Below are 21,578 nucleotides of genomic sequence, written 5' to 3' on the forward strand. Positions count from 1 at the left end.
TCTGTGTAAAACAGGTAATGATACATCAGGGGAAAAGCATTTTGCTTTTATGAAAAATGCCTTCGGACCTTTACAACAACAAAGACCCTGCTGCTATACAGCAACTGTGGGTTGCCTCCTCCCTGGGGCAAGAAAGTTTTGCCAGACTCCTGCTCCACAGTGATTCAGAGGGAGCCTTCCAGCACTGTTAAAAGGCTGTATTTTGGACTTTCACACAACTTCTCCAACTAAAATACTTCATACCACCTCCAATGCAAGCCAACAAGGAGGACTAGAGCTATTTTTAGCCCAGTTTTTTATTAAAAACCACTTCCAGGTACACAGAACTTTTTTTATTTTTTCCTCTCAGAGGCTCATTGTGATAGATTCTTTCCTCCTTCCATCTTCTTGTTGTTTTTACTTCTGGTAAATACCAAACTCCAGGTTCCTGAGCACTTCTGACAGTTTTCTGGCCCAAAGCATACTGAAGTTCTGCCTGTTGCTCCTGAAGAGCTTCCCTCACACTGACAAACTCCGTCACTTCTTTCTCACAGACTGGTGAACAGTGCTCTTTAACCTGTGCTTTTTTTTACTTAAAAAAAAGGGAAAAGTTCAAATATATTTTGGCTTTGTATTAGATCAGTACAGCAACTTAGTTTAGTCTTTCCTATCTGCAGTATTATTTTTTGTGCTGGGGAGAAAGCTAATTTGATCCTCACACATTAAAACAACCATGTGCTCATAAAATTCTTCAGTGATTTTTCTGTCATCAGTGTGTCAATAAGCACCATGTGTCAGGACCCCTTCTACAGTTTCCCACTCAAGTACTGATAAATACCCCAGGGTGTTTGCCATCCTGTGCTGCTCCCCTGGATATAGCATTCTTCCTTCTAAATGTGAAGCTTGTGACACATCAGTTTTGGAGAATATTGTTATCCTTCAAAGTTAAAAAAATCCCACTTGCCCCTAAACCTTTTGTACCTAGCAACATTTTAATCTATGCTGAAACCTCAAGAGTAGCAACACAGACAACATGTTTCCTTATTTGCCTTCCACTTTCTTTTCGTTCCTCAACAGCACTTGATTTTTTGCTCTTTGGCTCAGCTGCTGCTCCTGACTTGGGCACAAGAACAAGAAGAACATTCTCCTCTGGTGCATTTCTAAGAGATGCTTTGCCCATCCTCGGGCTGTGCAAGGCTGAAATCAGATGGCAGCAGCCAGATGGACACACAGAGAGCATTTCTACTGATGCTCACTCTGGAAAGACCTGGGTGAAAAAGGAGGTCCATACTTCCTTTCTAAATAAAAGAAAGAACTAAAGAAATCTATTCTACTTTCCCAGTATCATTAGAAGAACTATGCACAAGGTTTTGCAGGTGATAGAGGCCTATAAGAGGCTTTGTGCTATTAAAGGTATGCCTTTCTTCACCAAGTCTTTCCAAAGAGTTTGGCTGGGTGACAGCCAAAAACCAGTTTAGGTAAATTTTCATACATTATTTCACACCGTCCTCTTAAAAGAACGCATTGTTGTTTTCATGCTGTTATATATGGGAATGGTCTCTGGCTTGGTGCACCTGGTTCTCTCCCAGACTGGTGTGCTTCAGGGACTGGGCACGGGCTGGGGATCACCCTGGCTGCCCCCTTTTAGCTGGTGAGACTGAAACAGCTTGCACACAGTCTGTTCCCTCTGTTGGTAGGTAGAAGCCTCGGTTACACAGGTGCCTCCCTGCCTGTCCCTTCTTTATGCCCTCATTACAGTGAGGGACACTTGCATGATGTACACACAACCTCTGTCTTCATCAGGGCCAGAGTAGAAGGTTGAAGAGTTTGGGATACAGATGTCATGCTAAACAAAGCAGCTAAGTAGACTCATAGAAGAGGAAGCAAAACCAGAAGCACCTATGGGGTGTAACTAAAAGAGTTATCAGTGTAACACATATTTCCAAGAACCTCTTGGTTTCGGTAGCCACATTGTAAAAACCAAGCATTGCTCTGCACTGCTTGAAGCAGCAAAATAAAGGGAAAAATTATCATCATCACAACAGAAAAACAATCCCACAGCCACCTCCCTGCACAATGCCAACAATAATGACATTTATATATTCCATCAATTACCATATCTCCAGCTCTGCTGCAGCTGTAGCTCTCAAGGACAGGACAGGCGCACACCTCGATGCATAATGCATGTACCCAGCAGCGAGCACGGGAATGATCTGATGCTGCCCAAGATTTAACTCAGGGTGGCTTCAGCCCTGAATAAATTTTAATTAGACAAACACCTTTTTTCTGGCACTTGGGGGACTGCGTGTGTCATCTCCTGATTAATCCTTCAAAACCCGAACCATTTTAATCAATTCCCACTCCTTGCAGTCACTGACACTGCATACATGGTGTGCTGGGGAGCTACAGAGCAGCAAAGCTCTGCATCTGTATCTCTTTTCCTTTGTATCAGTGCCTGGGAAATACAATTACTTTCTGCTTGTCTTTTCACACCTGGTAGGAAAAATGTCACTGTTATGCAAAGCTGTTTATCTAAAAGTTTAATTAGAAATTACTTATGGCTGGAATGTGGGAGGGGGGAATGTTGCTGGACTATTGTTGACAATCACTTCTTAATTTTCTACTTAACGAGCTCATTATTTGTAAAAATGTGCACTGAAGAGTCTAGCTAAACAATTTTTATGCTGCAAGAAGTCTTCAGTTTATTCATTTGGACTCTATTGTGCTTTACAAGTTACATGGTTATTTATTTAACAAGATATTATTTGGCCTTCTTCCTGGATTACTGAAATTCTTCAAATAAGAGAACAACCAGAAACAAGTAACAACACCTCAGCTCTGCTGTGATATTTCACATAAATGCTTACATTTAGAAGACACATTGCATTTTAAGAATTTTTTTAAAAATTTCCTCAAAATCTACCTAATATTATTTGATAACTTGGACACCAAAAATCCGCTAAACCTACAGTTCTTTCATTCACAATTAATAAGATATCTAAACATTCTGAAAAATGCAAACTCAACAGTTTTATGAGAAGTCTCTCCTATGATCTGAAAGCATCCTTAAAATGACTTCTGATAAAAAACTACAAACTGTTGAAAATGTCATAGTTCTATTTTTCAAAGAATTCAGCACAACTCACTTCAAGGGGGAAGCATAAGCTGCTGAGAAAACTTAACTTTTGGCTGTGATTTCAACACTTAGAAATTCCTTATACGCTGTTTATTATGTGACATACAGAATTTGACAAATAAAAAAACATACAGCTGCAATCTCTTTCTATACCTCACTCCTACAGCAAAAGACAAAGTGAGTCACTTTGAGGGAGTGCCTAACACTTGCCCAGCTAAGTCAAGGTGGCCCAACAAAAGAGGCATATCTAAAGTAAGGACACCCACCACGGATGCCCCCTTCTCCTTTTTGTAAGTTGCCGTTTCATTAGGAAAAAAAGAAGAGTGGGCTTCAGAACAAGATATAGATGCTGACAGATACTGGATGTGCTTTGTAATAGCTTCCACAAGTATAGAACCATCAAACAAAGAAGCAGAGGCCTCTTATGCAATTCCTGGATAATATTTGGGAAAAGCCTTATGCAGTGCATAGCTGCAACAATCAAAAATACCAGTGGCAATAGAATGAGCCTATGCCTCTAATGCAAAGACTATACTATACATTATCATATTTCCATTTACAGTCTTGTTTCATCTTGAGAGGGGTTTTTTTCTTGTTATTTTTTGTTACATAGAAATAAAATCCTCTGCCACCCATATGTTCTCTATCATTATTTGGCTATTTGATGAGGAAAAATATTTGCAATATTTACCTTTTCTGGTTTACTTGCTCCTTCTGTCACTTCTTCTTCCACATCTTTTTCTTGCACATTCTCATTTTCATCAAGAAGTTTCATGGGTACTGGAGGGGGAAGCTCATCTTCTACATCTGGTATGCTGTCAAGAGGACTTTCTGAATTTGCACTTTGGCGACTCTTCTTATTTCGGTCAACAGATGCATATTCTGCTGACTCAATTCTGCACTCAGGAATCTGATTCTGACCTTCAGAAACTGTCAGTGAAGCCTTTGATTTGCTGTTAGAGTTCCCTTCCATGCTGACTACTGCTCCAACATCTTTAATTTCCTTCACAGTTTCATACAAGCAGTCTTCAACTATGTTCTCCTGAGAGGAGCTGTCTTTCAAGACTTCATAAGGCCCTTCCATTCCAAGACCTTGATCATTTTCTGCATTTCTAGATGAGATTATAGTTTCCATGGGGTTGTTAGGGGGAATACTGGGTAGTTCCCGGCTCTGGTGACATTTTATAGACTTTCCAAGACTATCCTGTTGATCTAGTAGGTCAGATGTCTGTACTTCTTCATAAGGCTGGATACAGGCAGCTGTGCTGTCCTCAGAAAGAACTAAAAAAAATTACAGAGAAGAATTACAAACAAAGGCACAACTAAAAGGTGTGACTTGGTACTTTCTACATCACTTTGTGATATCTGGAAAGGATAAATGATACTAATGCCTGTAAATTAACAGGCTTTTTGCTTATCAAAAGGTTCCAGTTACAGACATTTCTGCACCCTACTGGTAAAATATCTTTCTGACAACATCTAAAATAGTCTGTACACCCCCGAGTCACATTATATGGCAACAACATTCACTGTCAGAACAGGGGGTGGAAGGTTAGCTTTGCATGGATATTCAGCTGCCTTGTACTCAGTTTCACTGAATGATTAGAGTGCTCAGTAGTCTCAGATGGGAAACAGGTGGGAGGCTCCAACCAAGCGCCTTAAAAAAAGTCCTTGTTAGATTTTCCTCTTTGCATTTCCCCATTCTTTGGAATCAAAAGGAAAGCCTTCCTTCTTCCTCCCTACCACCCCTCAGCTTGTTTAACATGCTGGCCAAATTCTCGTTGGAATTGCACTTTGCTCAGCCTTCCCTGCACGCTCACCAGAAGCTCCTCACTGAAGGCTGAGCCATACTTCTCTTAGTCTCGCAGCACATAATGTAGGTTGACAACCTACTAACGAGCTGGCCATATGTACAAGAGAGAAGACTAGACTTCAGAAGGTAGTGTTAGGCAGAACATGTTGTTTTAGGTCCCAGAAGTGGGCCACATGTCATTGTCACTGGAGTATTAGCGACTGAAATGTATGGGGCTTCTCATCTTACACCACACGTGTGACATTTGCATGCATTCATGGGCGTATACAAGCATGTTTCAAGCATGGTAGGTAACTTTACCTCACACTATTTCTTTAAAAAATCACTTCTGAACAGCTTTACTTTTCCTAGTACAGTTCCTAAGGCACTATCTCAACAAAAACAACCCATTCTTCTGTGTCCTTCAGTGTGCTGACAGTGTGACAGAAGTGCTGCCAAAGCAATCAATGCCCTTGATTTGGTGGTTGCCACTGCCATTGCTTTCTCTTGTTTTCAGGGCATACAGACACAGCATCTGCAGGGAGCCATACTCTGACAGCAAAACTCAGGACAGAAGTGGAGGTGTAAGATGGTAATCACTGACTGAATGGGAGATGGGCATTTTGCCTTTCTGGTCCTTGATTCTAGTGGTTTCTATGCTGTGCTGAGCACCCTTACAGAACTCAGCACACACCCCATTCAGGCTGGAGGGGATAATCAAAAACAATGAGAGCTCAAGTTTCTGTGTTTCTGTGGTTATGGGTGGTAGCACAGAAGGGGTTGGTGTAGCTGAAGGGCTGGCATAGACGAGACAATGCTGGCAGGTTGGGTAAAGGAAAAAAACACAGCATTTGATGGTTCTGCTTCCATAGCTCTGCCCCTGCTCAAAAAGCTAGCAGAAACAATAATAAAAAGAACTACTAATAAAAAGCGCATAAAGTATAAGTAAGAAATAAAAGCATGGGGGTTCCTGTTATTCAGAAGGGCTGATATGCAGAGTGTAAGCTGAGTATAATATCAGACAGTCTGAAAACTGTCTGCTGGTTGACAGCACACCTTTTTGCAGCAGCTCCGACAGCTGCACATGTGGTGACTCATGGCAGAGAGAAATGGCAGAGAGAAATACTTCCATTCTGAAGAGCTTTGCTCTGCACATCAAGTCCCTCAGGGAACCACACCTACATACACAACAAGCCAATGGATGGGAACAGCAATTAGCTGCAAAAGCAAAGTTTAGAAATTACTTTGGGTACGTGTCTCTAGGGGGTAAAGTCTGGTTGCAGGAGATGTAGAGAGCTGTAAGTTGGAGTGCAGTCCCTGGTGCTGGTGTTAGTGTGAAGTCAACAGTTGGCTCCCAGTGGCTCTGAGCTGAGAGTGAGCTTATTTTTAGGTGCAGCTGAATAAAATATTTTCCAGTGATACTTCAGGGTGAATCATTTTGAGTGTTCAGCACAGCAAAGACTAAGGCAAAAAAAGGAAGCCTATTTATGTTGCCTGTTTTATAAAAAGTAAAAATATAAGTGACAGCAGAGAACAGGACTCTGATCCAAAGCTGTAATCCCTGGAGGAGGACCTAAAATATTTCCACAGCCTCCTGGAGCACTTTTGAACCTCTAAGGTGCAACTTCATCTTCTGGTTTCATCCCTGTTCCATAGCTTACCAAGATTAGGGAAGGTCCCAATCTCTGCCTGATGACCTGGTCAATCTGCAGGTATGGCTTGGTGACCCAGACCCAGCAGCCCAGGAGAGGACCTCAGCACTTGCAGTGTTGTCTGTGCCAGAGAGCACACCCAGTAGTGGAGATGCAGCCTAAACCACCCGAATCTCCATGAAATTATCATCTCCACTGACTTCCCAGAAAGGCAAATGATTCCATGGCATTTTTAGAGTTGGTTTTAAGTTCTGTGTGATCTGGTGTCAGACCTGCAGAGGTGTGCAGAGTGTTCAGACAAATGGCTTGCCTATGTGTTTGGGAAGCTGATGGCTAGAAACCTGAAACCTGAGGGATCACCAGGGTGCAGCTAAGGTGGGAGCTGTGAGCACTGTGTTGGTGCCACTGGCTCATCCCACCCACAGGGGCTGCCACTACTCACCCTCACCGTTGCTGAGTGCTCCGTTCTGTTCACTGTTTGGGGGAGGCTCTGTAGCTGAACTTGTGATGGAATGGCTGAAAACCTCCTTCTCAGAAGGCTGCAACACAAATCAGTGACCATTGGAGCAAAATAAATGTTCACATGAATACACACACAACAAACTTCATTCTCATCTCCAGAGCTCTGACTCACAGGTATTATTGGCAGCAGAACCAAACCATGCCAATTAGATTCAAAGATTTAAGTGCCTGTGTTTACAGATGTTAAAAAGAAATAAATGCAAAGATGTCCAGAGTGATGTCCTTTTCAATCTTTATGGTAATAGACACTACTATGGCTTTAACTCCTGAGAAGACAGCAGCTGATAAAGGGTACACTGCCCTTGGGCTGCAAATGGAGTGAAGGAAAGCTGGAGTACAGTGGTGGCAGAAAGGGCACCGAGAAAGTGCAGATTATCAGGATCTACACAAGTTTTCCTCCTCTTCCTGTTCTGCAACTTTTAAAGTTTCCCATGCTCAACCATCTTGAAATTCCTGAGCTATTTTTTTAATCTGCTGTATTTTGCAAGGAGCCTGGTACAAACCAACCACAAGACAGACACAAGCTGCCAGAAATAAATACTTACCACATTCATCAGGTTTTCATGATCTCCATTCTGATTTTTTGCCTTCTTTTCCCTTAATGAAAAAGGCAAATGCATTTTTAGTACAAATTATGCTGATATACAAATACCCATCATTCACAGACCTTACACTCCTGCAGGGAACAGAACTATGATTTGCAATAATATTGAAAATGGAATAACTGAAAATTATTACAGGAATTGGTATGACCTCTGTGTAAAAACACAGTTGAGGCAGAATGGTGATAAACATAACTGAAGAGGTACAACAAATACACAAAACCCTTCTTCTCACTCAGTGTGAGATCACAGTGAGAAGTGACCGGTGATAATTACAATATAATGTAAATAATTATGTAGAGACAGGACATGAGGAAATGGCTTCACACCGAAAGGGAGCAGGTTTAGATTAAATATTAGGAAAAAATTCTTTACTGTGAGGGTGGTGAGACACTGGAACAAATTGCTCTGAGAAGCAACTACTTGTGGATGCCCCATCCCTGGCAGTGTTTAAGGCCAGGTTAGACAGGCTCTGAGCAACCTGCTGTAGTGAAATGTGTCTCTGAAATTCTCAGATATGCATTCTGGTGACAGACTACTTAGGAAATCCCTCAAACTGTGTCAGTAAAAAGTGTGTATCCTATGAGGAATTAGAAAAGGCCAACAAAATCCAGGTAACTTCAGCTAAAAATGCTAGTCAACTTGGCAAGAAGCATGAGCAGTTCAAAAAGGTCTACAAATTTCATAGCAGCACGGGCCTACATTTGTAAAGGAATCCTGCTTCCCTGGGTCCTTCATAGAATTCTAAGTATGGATCACATTTCCACAGTTTTTACCATTTGGGAAATACAGCTCTTATTCAGAAATACTGCAACAAAGTATGAGCTTAATATAATGTTACTCCTTCCCCTAGATGAAATGTCAAGTAAAAAGGCAAGAAAATATTGACAATATGAAATTTTTGCTTCTTCTAAAGTCTGCAGGGAACTGTACTTCCACATAAGCAACTGTTCAAATTCTACCTGATTGGGAAATAAGCAAGTAAGCATGCAGAGCAGAGAAAGCTAAAAGCTGAATTTCCTCTCTGGAAGTTTTTCTGACTCTGATAATTTAGAAAGAACAAATTTTATTCAGTTTTCTGTGTTCTCATCTGTTTTTGAAGAGTAAGCCAGGAAGAAATTCTGCACAACAAAGGTTTCTGCAAAAACAAACTTCCCAACAGAATGTCCTGAAACAAAAGATACTGTGTCCAAACTAGCAACACAAGAATTTATTAAAAAACATCACCAGAACATTTCAGGCAATGTATCTTTGTAACTACAAAGAATACTCAGTAGTTTGACCCATCCTTCCAGAGATGTTTCAAGGATTGTTATGTTACAGAAGAAAACACAGAATTATTGAATCATTTGGGCTGGAAAAGGCCTTAAAGACAATACACAGTACCTAAATGCAATTTTTGTGGAGTAAAGAATATTTAAATAGGCTTTCTACTTTAAAATAAATATATATATTAAAAAACAAACCCTATTTTTTTACACATATATCACATGAAACTGTAACAGTAAGAAGATATTGAAGTGTCAACTTACAGTTTACAAAAGTGTTTCTCCTGAATCACATGAAATTACATGTTCTAACTTAGGCTTTTTAGGGTTTCAACCAACTTCAAGACCTCTTTTTGCCCACAACTGTTTTTTTTGCATGGTGAACATTAGATAAATCCTGCTGAAAAACAGGGTCTTCCACTGCAGACACATCTTGTGCCAATACAGTACGTTTTATGGCTGCACAATTTCCTCAATGTTCCCAAAGCTGAAGGGGTGAAAGCACATGCATCCAAACTGCAGATCTTGCTGCTGTACTGGATTCTTTTCCCCCATATTCAGCTGTGCTTGCAAAATATAGTAATATGGACCACAGCGGTCCCACTCCTCACAGCAAAGGGTCTCTGACTGGTCTGGCCTGTGGACAGGCACCATGGACAGACTGCATGTCCAGCTTCCCTGGGCAGGGCTCAGCTTACATGTCATGAAGGAGCCTTGAAATGTGAATAAACAAAGTCTGTAGAAGTGCTTGTATTGGTGGAATTGAATCCCCTCATGGAGAAGAAAATAAGGATAAGCTATAAAGCATTAATTAGTACTACTATTTAATCCTTACTCATTTTTGCTTGAAAGGCAGGATCAATACTATATTCCCTATACTTCAGGAATGGCCACAGCAAAGCTGAAGTACATAACCACTTCCCTTTCCCCTTCACCTATCATTTTTTTTTTTGTCCTGTTTAGCTCACCTAATGTTCTCAGTTTCAGAGAACAGTTTTAAGGGTGTGATCTGCTAACACTCAGTGTGTCTATTTGTGCTCCAGGCTTCTGCTTAGGGGAAGCCACCAAACAAGCACAATTGTGTACTTCCTTCACAGCAAAAGAAAAATATAATTAGATTTTAGAATGAATAGAACTGTTCAAGCTGAAGTTTGCTCTGAAAACTGCACCTTAATTTAATTTCTGTACCTCAGTCCTCAGTATTTCCTGCTAACTATTTATGCATGAAGCTATGTCCAAAGTGAATCAAGAACCATTAAGCCCTGGAGCCTTACCCATTGCAGCTGGAGCAAAGGAAGATGAGGAAGGTGAGGAACAAGAGTGTCGTCATGGCTGCCAAACTTCCCCACAGGATCACGTGGATCTGTCCACTGCCTAAAAAAACACCCTCTAGCCCCATGGTACTAGCAGGAGCTGGTATCACTTGGGGTTGAAGATGTTACTCCTTGAAGAAGACTGACATCTGTGCTGCATGCACCTTCTGTTTCTGCAGAAGGAAAAACACCATCAGAGGTTAAGAGAAATTCTGAAGATAATGAATCTGACAGCTACGAGTCTGGCAGGAGAGATTTTCAAATCCAGATCTTACGAAAACCAGTTTCAAGTACAAGCCAGACAGCCAAAGAGATTTTCAGCTACATTTCTGACAGAAACATTGACTTGTCAAATATTAATGCAAGCTGTTACCTATCTACAATCTCAACATGAATAAAAGGTAGTACAGCATCTGTGTACTTTTATTTTCAGGAACAGCTTTATAAATCCATTTTGAGGGACAGAGTAATCTATTTTATGGTTATATATTATAAATTTCATTGAAAAGTGAGCTTTCAAAACCCACTACAACTTCTGAGAAGTTAACAAGCCAAAAAGAGCTGCACAACAAGTGCTCATCTCCTTCTCTCTGTCTCTCCTGCCCGCACGTGATTCGAGGCTTAAAGTGCAGTGACAAATAAGCTAGGTAAGTCTTTGACGGGAACAGCACAAAAACCTTTCTCACAGCAGATAAGATCCAGTCTTATTTCTGTGTGACATGCTTATTTTCTTAGTAGTATGTCTGGAAAGTAACAATACTGAATTTTTTTAGCTTCTCCCCACCTGAGTATGAGAAAACAACAGAGCAAAGTAAACTCTGCTTTTTTAAGAAATTAAAAACCACAGCTTTTGCTACAGCACAGCAGCCCATGGGGAGGATTCCTGGGTAAACCCTGTTTGTGACATATAAGTTTTGGTAGACAATATATCCTAAAATTCTGTACATATAATTAATGCAATACATTGTTGACATGACAAAATTAAAAAAATGTTATTAATTCTTCACTGCTGAAGGTATCAATTTCTCCATATTTAGGGAACAGGGAATGCAAAGCCTATTTACAGGCTTTCAGCCTGACTTGATTGATAAAAACTGAAATATAATACAATGGCTCAAAAACAAATGAAAAACTAGCACAAATATGAGACTGACAATGTCTAAAGCCACAAATTGCTTACTTGAATGCATATATTTTCACAGAATTTTTTATTGGCATAGGAAATATGTATGGAAATATATTTATTTCTTTGCAGCAGCAGCATCCTTTTTGAAAACAAATTCAATTAGGTACTAATATCATACTTGTTTACAAAAACATATCACCATTTTGCTATTAAAATCTTATGAGAAAAGAAGATTTATTTCCAGAAAAAGGCCATTCAGATCAAAGGAAATCTGGTGAATCAGAGAAGATACTTAGTTATACATAACAACTAAGTTATGTGACTGTGTAGCTTGGGTAGCTCTTATAAGTAACATCTCTGTTCCTGCAGAAAATTAACTCATTCATTTCAACCATGCAGGATCAGACTTCTGAACACCTTCCAAGAAGAACCTTACTAATTTATCCACAGTGAATAAAAGCTTTTGAAAAATACTTTTTTCTTTAGGTAATAATAGCATGGATATAAACTGAAATGGAAAGAAACAAACAAAAGATGGGAGAAGTTGCTGATCCTGAAAAGACCAATTTCAAGGTGTAGCTAGATATTTTTAGTTTGAGCAAGAAACAAGAAAGCCTGACATTGTGTAACTTCTCCAAACCCCTAAATACACATGAAGAACAGGTGCCACACACCTTGGCAAAGCACATACATCTGACTGGTAGTCTTGAGCACTGACACCCAAGAGCCACCGCTCTTCAGCAATGACAACTGCCAAGCTGTGTGCCTCTCTGGTTATCTTGGCAGAGCCTGAAAAATTAAACATTTAAAAGCAGTGGAAGATCATTCTAAAAGTTATGTATATAGCAGATGATACAGCTTTGCCTCATCCCTATTTCAAAGACCAGGTTGGGTTATTTCTACACTGAGTGATATAGCACTGACTGTGAAATTGGAGAGCCTTGAAGGGAAAATCAATCAGTTTTAGTCAGGAGAAAACTTGGTGTAATGCCCACAAGGACCTCTTGATGTCATGCAAGGGCACTGTGCATTGGTACGGACTCCTGTAAAGGTGATGAACTGTCCTCATCTAGAAAATACTAAAAAGCACACTGTGCTGGCTGCCTTAACTAGCTCCAAACCCTTGTTAATATGGTTGAATACAAAGTACTTCCCTTTTAAACTTTCCTTTTCTTTTTTGTGAATTTTCAAAGACATTTTCTGCCCTGCTAAAACTTAAAAAAAAATTTCTTTAAAAATCTTCTAGTTTCTTTTCTCCAATCACTTTGCCTTCAAAACCCCCTAATTTTCTTCTTTTTTCCCTTGGGAAAAAAATATGAAATAAAAATGGAATATAAAAACAAAGGAAACTGAACAAAATACTTTTTCATAATTTTTGTTTTCTTTTTTTCCTTGGTTTTCCCAAGAAATAAAAAGAATGCAAATGAAAAAAATAAACAAGAAAGAAAGAAAAAGAGAGAATAGGGATTTAAAATCTTCTTCGTAAAACAGAAACACAATTTTATTTTCTTTTAGAGAAGACACAGACCTGTTTTTAAAGATATTTAAATTATTTCTACTAAGTTCATAATTTTGTATCTACTCTGAATACTATATTCTCAGAAGACTACATAATGTAACTTAAGCTAATATAGTAAGAGAAGCGGTTTTTAAAAATTCTAAATACATATTCTTAAGGTTCCAGGACTTTAAATAAAGATAATATTTGAGCTAAGGAAAGCTAAGGATACATGGGAAGCAGCCCCATGGAAAAGCTGGGTCTTTGAAGGCATCAGTACAGAGTTAGTAAGTGTTGGGATGAGCTGGAGCAGATGGAGTTCAGACTGAACTTCAAAAGGAGTGAGATCAGAAACAGTCCATCAAGGAAGACCTTTCGTGTGATTTCAGGAGGAAAGTGCAAGACTGATGCTACATGTGAAGCATCCCACCAGGCAGAAGTCAAAATAGGAAAGGGAAGGACCAAGGCCAAAAGATGTAGGTAATTTACAGGAAAACAGCACAAAATGCTTTGACTATATATGCTGAAAGAGGTCAGAAAAGGACAGAAAAGCACAGTGGCACTTGAACCAGGGGAGGTGACTGCTGCAGACACCTGTGCAGCAGAACAGAAAATAACTAGGAACAGACTGACAACAGGTGAAGCCCTGAATGAAGGAAGCTGAGCAGGCAAAACGTGATCAGTGATTCCTCTGAACTCCTTGAACAGGAGGAGTTTAGCCTAAATGCTAAAGGACCTAGAATCTACTCAGCACATGTGACAACCAGAAGTAAATACAATTGGAACATAAAAACATCTCAGTCTTCCAGTACCTAAAGGGGACCTAAAAGAAAACTGGTGAGGGACTTTTTTAAATGCCATACAGTGATAGAACAAGGGGGAGTGGCTTTAAACTGAGAGTAGGTTTAGCTTAGATCTCAGAAGGAAGCTTTTTTTCAGTGAGGGTGGTGAGGCACTGGAACAGGTTGCCCAGAGAAGTTGTAGACACCCCATCCCTGAAAGTGTTCAACACCAGCTTGGATGGAGCTCTGAGAAAACTTGTTTAGTGAAAAGTGTCCCTGCCCTGGCAAGTGGGTTTGAACTGGGTGACCTTTAATGTTCCTTCCAACCCAGGCCATTCCATGATTCTATGGTTCTAGATTCACCCTCTGTGAACCCTTACCTTGCAGAAGTCATCAATTGACATCAGAGGGCTTACTCCTTCTGTTTAATGCCTCCCAGTAAATGAGGCTGAAATAATATTCACCCAGGCTGATGCCTTTAACAGAGGAGAGTTTCTGGAATGTTTGAAGGTGGACCAGCACCCAGCAGCTGCCCCAACCAGCCCTGGATAGAAACCTGGCAAAGGCATACATTGAGAAGACAATTGCTTGAACTCTCTCTGCTTCCACTGTGTGAATGCCTGGACATTAAAACATCAATGCCTAATACCTTGGATTTAGGAAATGCTCTAGAGGCTAGCTTTAAAGAGAAACTTATTTGAAATCATAATGATGGAACAACAAGCAGCTAATTTCTAAGAGCTCTCTGACAGCTGAAATTATTAACTTCTACTTTTACAATAGAAAGTGATATTGTGCTGCCCTCTGGTGAATCTCTCTGTTTTTGTGGGGATTTGTGGCTCTTACGAGGGTGCTTCAGAGCTCAGTGCAAACTCTGCTGCTACAGATGGAGTTCACATGGGGCCCTTCATCTGTCAGGCTCAAAACAATCCTACCTCCACCCTTGGAAGTCTGTCAGACTCAAATAGTTCAACCTTGCAGACAGACACTGCTGAGACAGAACAGTGGTCAATGGAACTGTTCGGAGTTTTAAACATTATTTTCCTGTGTGATGACCCTTTAAAGATGAACATTTCTTCCACTGTACCCTTTCCACAGAACTCTCCACACAAGCTGTTGGGGATGCTGAACTCTAAAAGAGAATAACAGGGAAAGGCCTGGAACATATGGGTAAAAAACCTGGTTATTTCATCTATGGCAAAGTTTAAACAATAGTCTGCAATCACATTTCAAAATCACTACCAGTTCAGACAACTAATCTTTACAGTATATTGGATAAAATGTCTTCTTCTTGTGGGAACTTCTTGCTTTTTAGACATCAATATTTGCCATTATTGAAATCTGTATGATAAATGATGCCTGTAGCCATTCCTCAAAATTGCACTTAAATGCCCAATTATATTTGAGGTTTCAGAATGACAATATGTGAATAACCCACACTTTTATGGTGAATAATGTGTTATTTTTGCTTGCAGCTGTTGCAGGGATAAAGCAGAGCTGAGGCAGTTCAGCCTGACATGATGATGAGGAGAATGCAATTTTGGTTCCAAAAAATTTGTATCTGGAGTGAAGCAGAAAGACAGGCTGCAACTCTGGGGAGCACATGAAGAATAAATTTTAACTCATGGGGAAGCTGCTGCAAAAGTTTGTAGTGAGACCCGAACAGCTTTGAAGACTAGCATCCAAAAGATCCAGTGCACTTCAGGTACAGGATCTGGCCAGGATTTTCTGAGCAAAGTCCTGCCTGAGTTTATGGTGGTAGATGTAAAGGATGTGCTTGTGACAGGCAGATGCCATGCTTTGGTGTCCCAGCAGGAGACAGCAGCGTGTCCCTCTCCCACCGCCTTCCTCTTGGCTTCTGGGTTTAGAGCAATTTCATTCATGTCCTGCTGCAAACAACACTCGGCCCACGGACGCCTTCCAGAGGGAAAAGAGTGGGAAATGTCAATAGCTTCACTTCTCTGGGTTTCTTAATGAATTATAGATGGAGCGTAGGCAAGAGACTAAATTGTTCTGACAACTGGGCGACTTTGAATGTGAGAAGCCAAACGCGACAGGACAGGAGAGATTCATGGAGGCCGTGGGGATTGCGGCTCCCTGTCCGCGGCTGTCAGGCTGTGTTCGGCTAACGGGGGCACTGCCCAGGTGCTTCATGTGCTCCCCCCCGAGCTTTGTGACAGGACTCCCTTGTGAACTGCTCAGTCTCCCCCTGCCACCCCTCTGGCTCCCAGGGATTTCAGTTATCCACTGTTAAATGGCAAAACAGAACAGGACCATGAGATGGTTTGGAAGATCCCCTCCACCCCGCAGCACAGGCCTGGAAAGGGCAGGGAGAGTGGGAAAGAAGGTGGGAATTTCATATGAGATTTTTATTACTCTGGTAGCAATCCCCCAGAGAGCTGTATTAAACCAGAAAATGGGGAAATGCAAGACATGCAGACCCACAAACTGAGACAGGGACTGAGAAGTATAAAGCCAATGTCCTGTTGTTGACATCCACCAGCAAATGCTGTCATTCAGACACAAAACCAGACCAGAAATCTGGGCTGCAACAAACAGTCATCAGCAGAAACTGTCCTGCAGGTGTGACTAACACTTCTCAATATAAGCTCCTTTCATCTTCTGTTCCTCCAAATCCTGAAAATATACTTTCTCTAGGAAGATAGCGTCCTACAGGAGACCTGAGGACTTACCTTACTCCCACTCCAGAAAATTCCCTCTGCAGCTTCAGACCCAGCTCAGGCACCAGCAGGCAGAGTTTATCTCCAAGGGCCCAAAGACTGAGCACACCCTCAATGTGTGTGACACCCTTAAGGCCACCCTAAAGAAATCATCTGAAAGCAGGCAATCCACAACTCCTGTACCCACAGCAGCTCACACCAAACTACACACCTCATTTAGAGAAGGGGGAGGACATGGCAGATGCACTTTGCTCAATCCATAACCATTTCCATGTCAGGACTGTTCTTCGCATACAAATACCATGGTGCCGGCAGGAAAATGCCATTTGTGCTCCTGAAACAACCCTTAAGTGTAGCACTATGCTGACCTGTGTTAAAATGAAATCAAAGCACTCTTCCTTCACCCAGACAACCTTCCTTTAAACCTGTTGATTTAAAATTGAATGTGTTTTCTGACCTTTTCCACTCTGAGGCCTAAGCAGGCTTTAACTGGGAAGTACCTGGAGGCAGCTCCCGAGTGTCTCCTTTCTGTAACTTGCCACAGTTGGTGGATTCCTGACAGCATAACCTGATAAGGCATTACACACATATTTTATGACATCATCAGGGTTGCATTTGTTCTTGTGTGGGCAAAATACTTGAGTCAAACTTTTCATAGGTATCTCCTACTGCAAGTCCTGCTTTGGAGCCTGTCTGCAGAAAATGGTGGGAGCTTTGAACATTAAGGTTGGGTCAATTGCAGTAAATTAAACATGTTGGAGATAATTGTCTTGTACAGCCCAAGCCCACAATCTTACACTTTATTATTCTCCACAGAATGGTGGTTGTATTATCTTTCAGGAGTGCTCCCTGACCAGAGGTAACTTCTGAGTGATGCATGGGATTGGTTTTGGAAAAGAGCCTTTTGACTGCAGCCAAAATTATGCTTCAGGCTGTTCTAACTTGGTAAAACCACATCTTTTGTGTTTCAGACTGGGCATCTGAAAGTTCATCCTTTGGACCTTAAAGCCCCTGTATTAGAGATCTGGTCTCTTCTCTCTCCTACTACCTCTCCACCACAGGACATGTCCAGCTTTCTATCCACTACAGCTCCTCTTTCTCTTTCAGTTCCAGTCCTGTTTGCTGCCTGATGCAACCACTTCTGCTGCAGGTGAGAAGGACTACATTAAGATATCAAAATAGAAATAAGTGTACATGAGAACCTAATAAAAAAAAAATACAAAGATGACAAAATTTTATCAAAAAGAGACATTTCAAATAATTCTCAGGCATTGCCACATCAAAAAAGATGGATACTATGGAACAGCCTGAATATACAAACATGATCATTGCTTTACAAGTTATTGAGTGAGTAAGAGCAATTGCAATTAAATGCTTCTGCAGACAGTAGGAGACAAGGAATGCTGTTTGGGCTGAGGTGCTGCCTGATAGAACATCTCCTAACACTACAGTGTAACTGGATTCAGGATTGGGAAGTTACTACACAGGCACTTAAAAAAAGTTGTGAAACATATTTATAACTGGTCTAATTGCTGTTTCTGCATCTGAAGTGCCTTGTGTTGGCTTCTAGCTGTCTAACTGTAGATCTAGTACTAAACTACACAAACTTTAAGACTGAAATTACCTTTCCCATGCAGAACCTAGTGTATTTTGCTTTTAGGGCTCCTATGCAGAAATCAGGACAAATCCTTTCCTACAACAGGTTAAAGCTCTTCTGGTGCAGTTGTGTTTTGAGCCGCTTGGCTTGGCAGCACTCATTTATGGAACAGTTCAAGATAGACACATCTTGTTCCAAGCAGTGAAGACCAGATGTGCACAAAAGTAAGGCCTGGTTCTGAAAGCCTGATGCTGGAAGGAATTAGTGACATGGATCAAGTTGCTCTTGCAGGCTGTCAGACAAGGCTTGCAGAGACTGTGCATGCCATAAGCCTTCAAAATAGTTCATGTTTCTGCTTTGCAAAGCAGCAAAATAATCAGGTTCTGATCTAATGTACCTGTACCTACTTCTTCAGAAATCATGGCTGGTTTTTCAAAAGATATATGTGTGTTCTATAATGCAAAAACAGATCTAAGACAAAACCAAACAGTCCCAAACCACTGGTCACTTTTAATCCCTTCTAAGCCTTAACATATTCTAGAGAGAAACCAAGTCTCTCTGAACCCATTTATCTGTGGCACTGCATAAAAATTAAAAAGCCTCTTGCAGCAGTAAAGGCTGATCCATGTCACAATCTGCATTCATACTCCAAGCAACTCATTCATGCCTTGTCAGACCACGTCACCTCAAGGTTAACATATTCAAAGTTGACCTGACTTCTCCTGCCACTCTTTCCTTTCTGTTCCTACTAGAATTCTAGTAAGTCCACACAAGCCTACAGTGCAGGAAAACTCTCCTCAGAAAGAAAGAAGTTTGGGAAAATGGAAAGAGTCAGGAAAGTTGTATGAACAATTAAGTGTGTGAATTCAAGAGCTTTCTTCAAGACCGTGGAGTAGTTTTCTTAAAATAGTGGAGAATTTCAGAAAATAAGAGATGCAACCAGCAAGGTTTCATACCAGGCTGTAAAATTAGATTGTCAGAGGAAGGTGAGCATAATTGCATGTGAATGTGATCACGTCCCCGTGAAACACAGCCTGCATCCTGGGGTTAATACATGAGCATAATTATGCACCTAACCTGCCACAGAGCTATCACATTTATTTCCTGCACTCTCAAGGCCTTTCTGTGTATAAACCATACACTCACCAAGCTCTGCCAAACACAGCTTCCATTATACATCAGGCCCTGAGCAAAGAGGTTTGTAACCAAAAACTTAAAGCTCACAAATACATTCCACAGTGCCTAATAAGGTTCCCCCCATTCCACTACCAGCAGTACAAACCTCCCCAAGCACAAACAGAGAGATGGGGAGTGCTAAGGCCACAGCTCTCAAATGCAGACAGCAATGGCTGGGCTTGCCCAGCTGCTGAGGAAAAAATCCATAATGAAGCCTCTGTGCAACAGCTCCGAGGAACAGCACCACATATTTTCCCCAGGCTTTTGCAGCCAAAGAATGACTGTCTCGAATGCGACAGCAGAAAAGCTTTATCTGCTGAGTGACCATGCCAAAGATTACAGCTTAATTGTAGCATTATTATGTTCTTTCCCACACCCCCACAATATCCCATATTGCTTTCTGGCTGCAGTGAGGTAATTAACCACGATTACTGCATACTTTAGAGCATATAGAAATGAAAGCTGTCTTTGTGTTTTCCAGCTCTGACACAACTACTCCTGATAGCTTTGCTTTTCCTGGAACTAGATGCTCTTTCATGTTAAACAAGGCCTGTTTATAATTGCACTTTGCTGTTTATGTACTTCCACCATGCCAAATCTCCTTTCAGTTTTTGCAGTGCAACCACATTTCGAGCAACCCTTTTGTGAACTCAGGTAATAATAATGGAAACTGAGAAATTCCCCCTAGCCTGGGAAGTAGGCACACACAGAGTTTGCCTCAGTCATCTGACCCGAAAGACCTAAAATCCATGGCAATTGTACTTGTTCAAACTGAGAACTGCCCATGAAACAAAACAAATAGATGGTACTTTTCCAGAGGCTACTTCTAATTTCCAAAGGACCCCACAACCATACAAGACTACAAAAGATTGCAAAATATGCAGTAGCAAAACACAGTGCTTTGATTGTCTCCAATGAAATATTGCTTTTTTAATTTTCCTGAAACAACAACAACAAACAAACCTTCTACTTAAAGTGAGATTCCAATTCTGTATGTTTACATTTCTTAAACATAAAGTTAAACTTACATTTCTGGTTTACTCAGCTGCTATCTACACAGTCTCACCCGTGAGATCTCACCTCTATTCCCATCACAGGAGAAGACTAAATGACTTCTACTAATACTAAACTTTCAGAGTGCTCAAGTTTTATTACTTATAGTGAGAACAACTCTACCTAAAATGAGAAATTAAACAAATGTCCTGTATCCAATTGTCAGGATGCTACAGCCTTATAATGTACCTTGAGTGAGATGCACCCCCAAAATGAAGCACATAAAGATCATCCCAATTTTTTTTTTAAAAAAATAATAATAATTTTAAATCTAAACAGTCTGGATTACTGAGTGTCAATGTTACCATAAAATCTAAGGATATAAATGTCTGGAAGACAGGAGTGTTCCAGGGAAGCCAAGTGATGGTCCTTGGAGGTAAAATACAAATTAATGAGAAGGGCCTGTTATATTTAACATTAAGTAATCTTGAAACAAAAGAAATTAGTGAGAATTAAGCTGTGTGATATCCCACAGCAAGAGAGGCAGCAGTGATTGAACTTGGTGACAGATCAATTTGAAGAAAACACTGTTCACCTTACAATGTGTATGCATAGAGCTATTTCAAGCCCAAATTTCATTTCACTTTGATTGATTCAATAAAATATTTTTTTTTAACTTTTTAGCATTTATATCTCATTAGGAATGTCAGCTTTTCTTAAGTATTTGGTGCATATATGCAGAGCCTTCTTCATTGCTAGAGATGGTCCCTGTCTTGAAGAGCTTACTTTTTGTCAAGATAAGACCAAGACAACATATGAGAGAATCCCTAAGTAACTTCCTTTTCATGAAAAAATGTCTAAGACAAAGAAGGATTTGGTGGTTTTTGAAGAGATCTTGCAACTTATCCAGACACCTGGTGTCCCCACCCAGTGCCACCTCTCCGTGACTTTTGTTTTCTCTGAGTTGGAAACACAGCCATATGTTCCTTGAGGGAAGGTACCACATTAACTTCAATCTTGTAAAAATAATCTAAACTGGATACCTATATGCTCTGCATGATCAGTAAAGACTCACTTCTTCCTGTGGAGAGAGGGGGACCTTCAAAGTTAACTGCGATTGTCATTCCTCATCTCCCCTGACAGACCAGTGAACTTTCAGACACCTAGAATTAGGAGAGGAGCTATCTATAAATCACGGACAAAACTAGGGGAGGTTAATGTGTGCTGACCCACTGGGAAGGGCCTCAGATGCACTCCTCTGAGCTGACCTCCTTGGCTGACCCATCAGACCAGACAACGTGGACAATTAAGCCTTTGGGCAGTGGGAGCAGCCCGGGCAGATCACACCTTTTCACAGCCTCATGCTGTGGCACAGTTTCATTGCAGCTTCTCCCTGAGACCAGCATAATCATTCTGCCTTTTCAGTTGGAAGCAGAGATGGAGTAAATGAAAACATAATTT

General features: G+C 40.8%; 1 protein-coding gene across 7 annotated transcripts in view; it reads right to left on the reverse strand.

Moving 5' to 3' along the window:
- Positions 1–21,578, reverse strand: part of PAG1 (phosphoprotein membrane anchor with glycosphingolipid microdomains 1) — a 111,299-nt gene that overhangs the window by 12,185 nt on the left and 77,536 nt on the right. For 4 of the 7 annotated variants that reach the window (XM_015618750.3, XM_015618753.3, XM_015618754.3 and 1 more), the window contains 4 exons: positions 10,226–10,437; positions 7,627–7,678; positions 7,002–7,098; positions 3,807–4,396 (listed from right to left, as the gene is read on the reverse strand). In XM_015618750.3, the coding sequence (XP_015474236.1) occupies positions 3,807–4,396; positions 7,002–7,098; positions 7,627–7,678; positions 10,226–10,350 (864 nt within the window). In that variant the 5' untranslated portion in view covers positions 10,351–10,437. Of the gene's footprint in view, positions 1–3,806; positions 4,397–7,001; positions 7,099–7,626; positions 7,679–10,225; positions 10,438–12,064; positions 12,180–21,578 lie in introns of all 7 variants that reach the window. The other 3 variants (XM_015618755.3, XM_015618757.3, XM_015618758.3) reach the window with 2 other exon arrangements.

Source organism: Parus major, chromosome 2, assembly GCF_001522545.3.
Source record: "Parus major isolate Abel chromosome 2, Parus_major1.1, whole genome shotgun sequence".
Lineage (NCBI taxonomy): Eukaryota > Metazoa > Chordata > Aves > Passeriformes > Paridae > Parus > Parus major.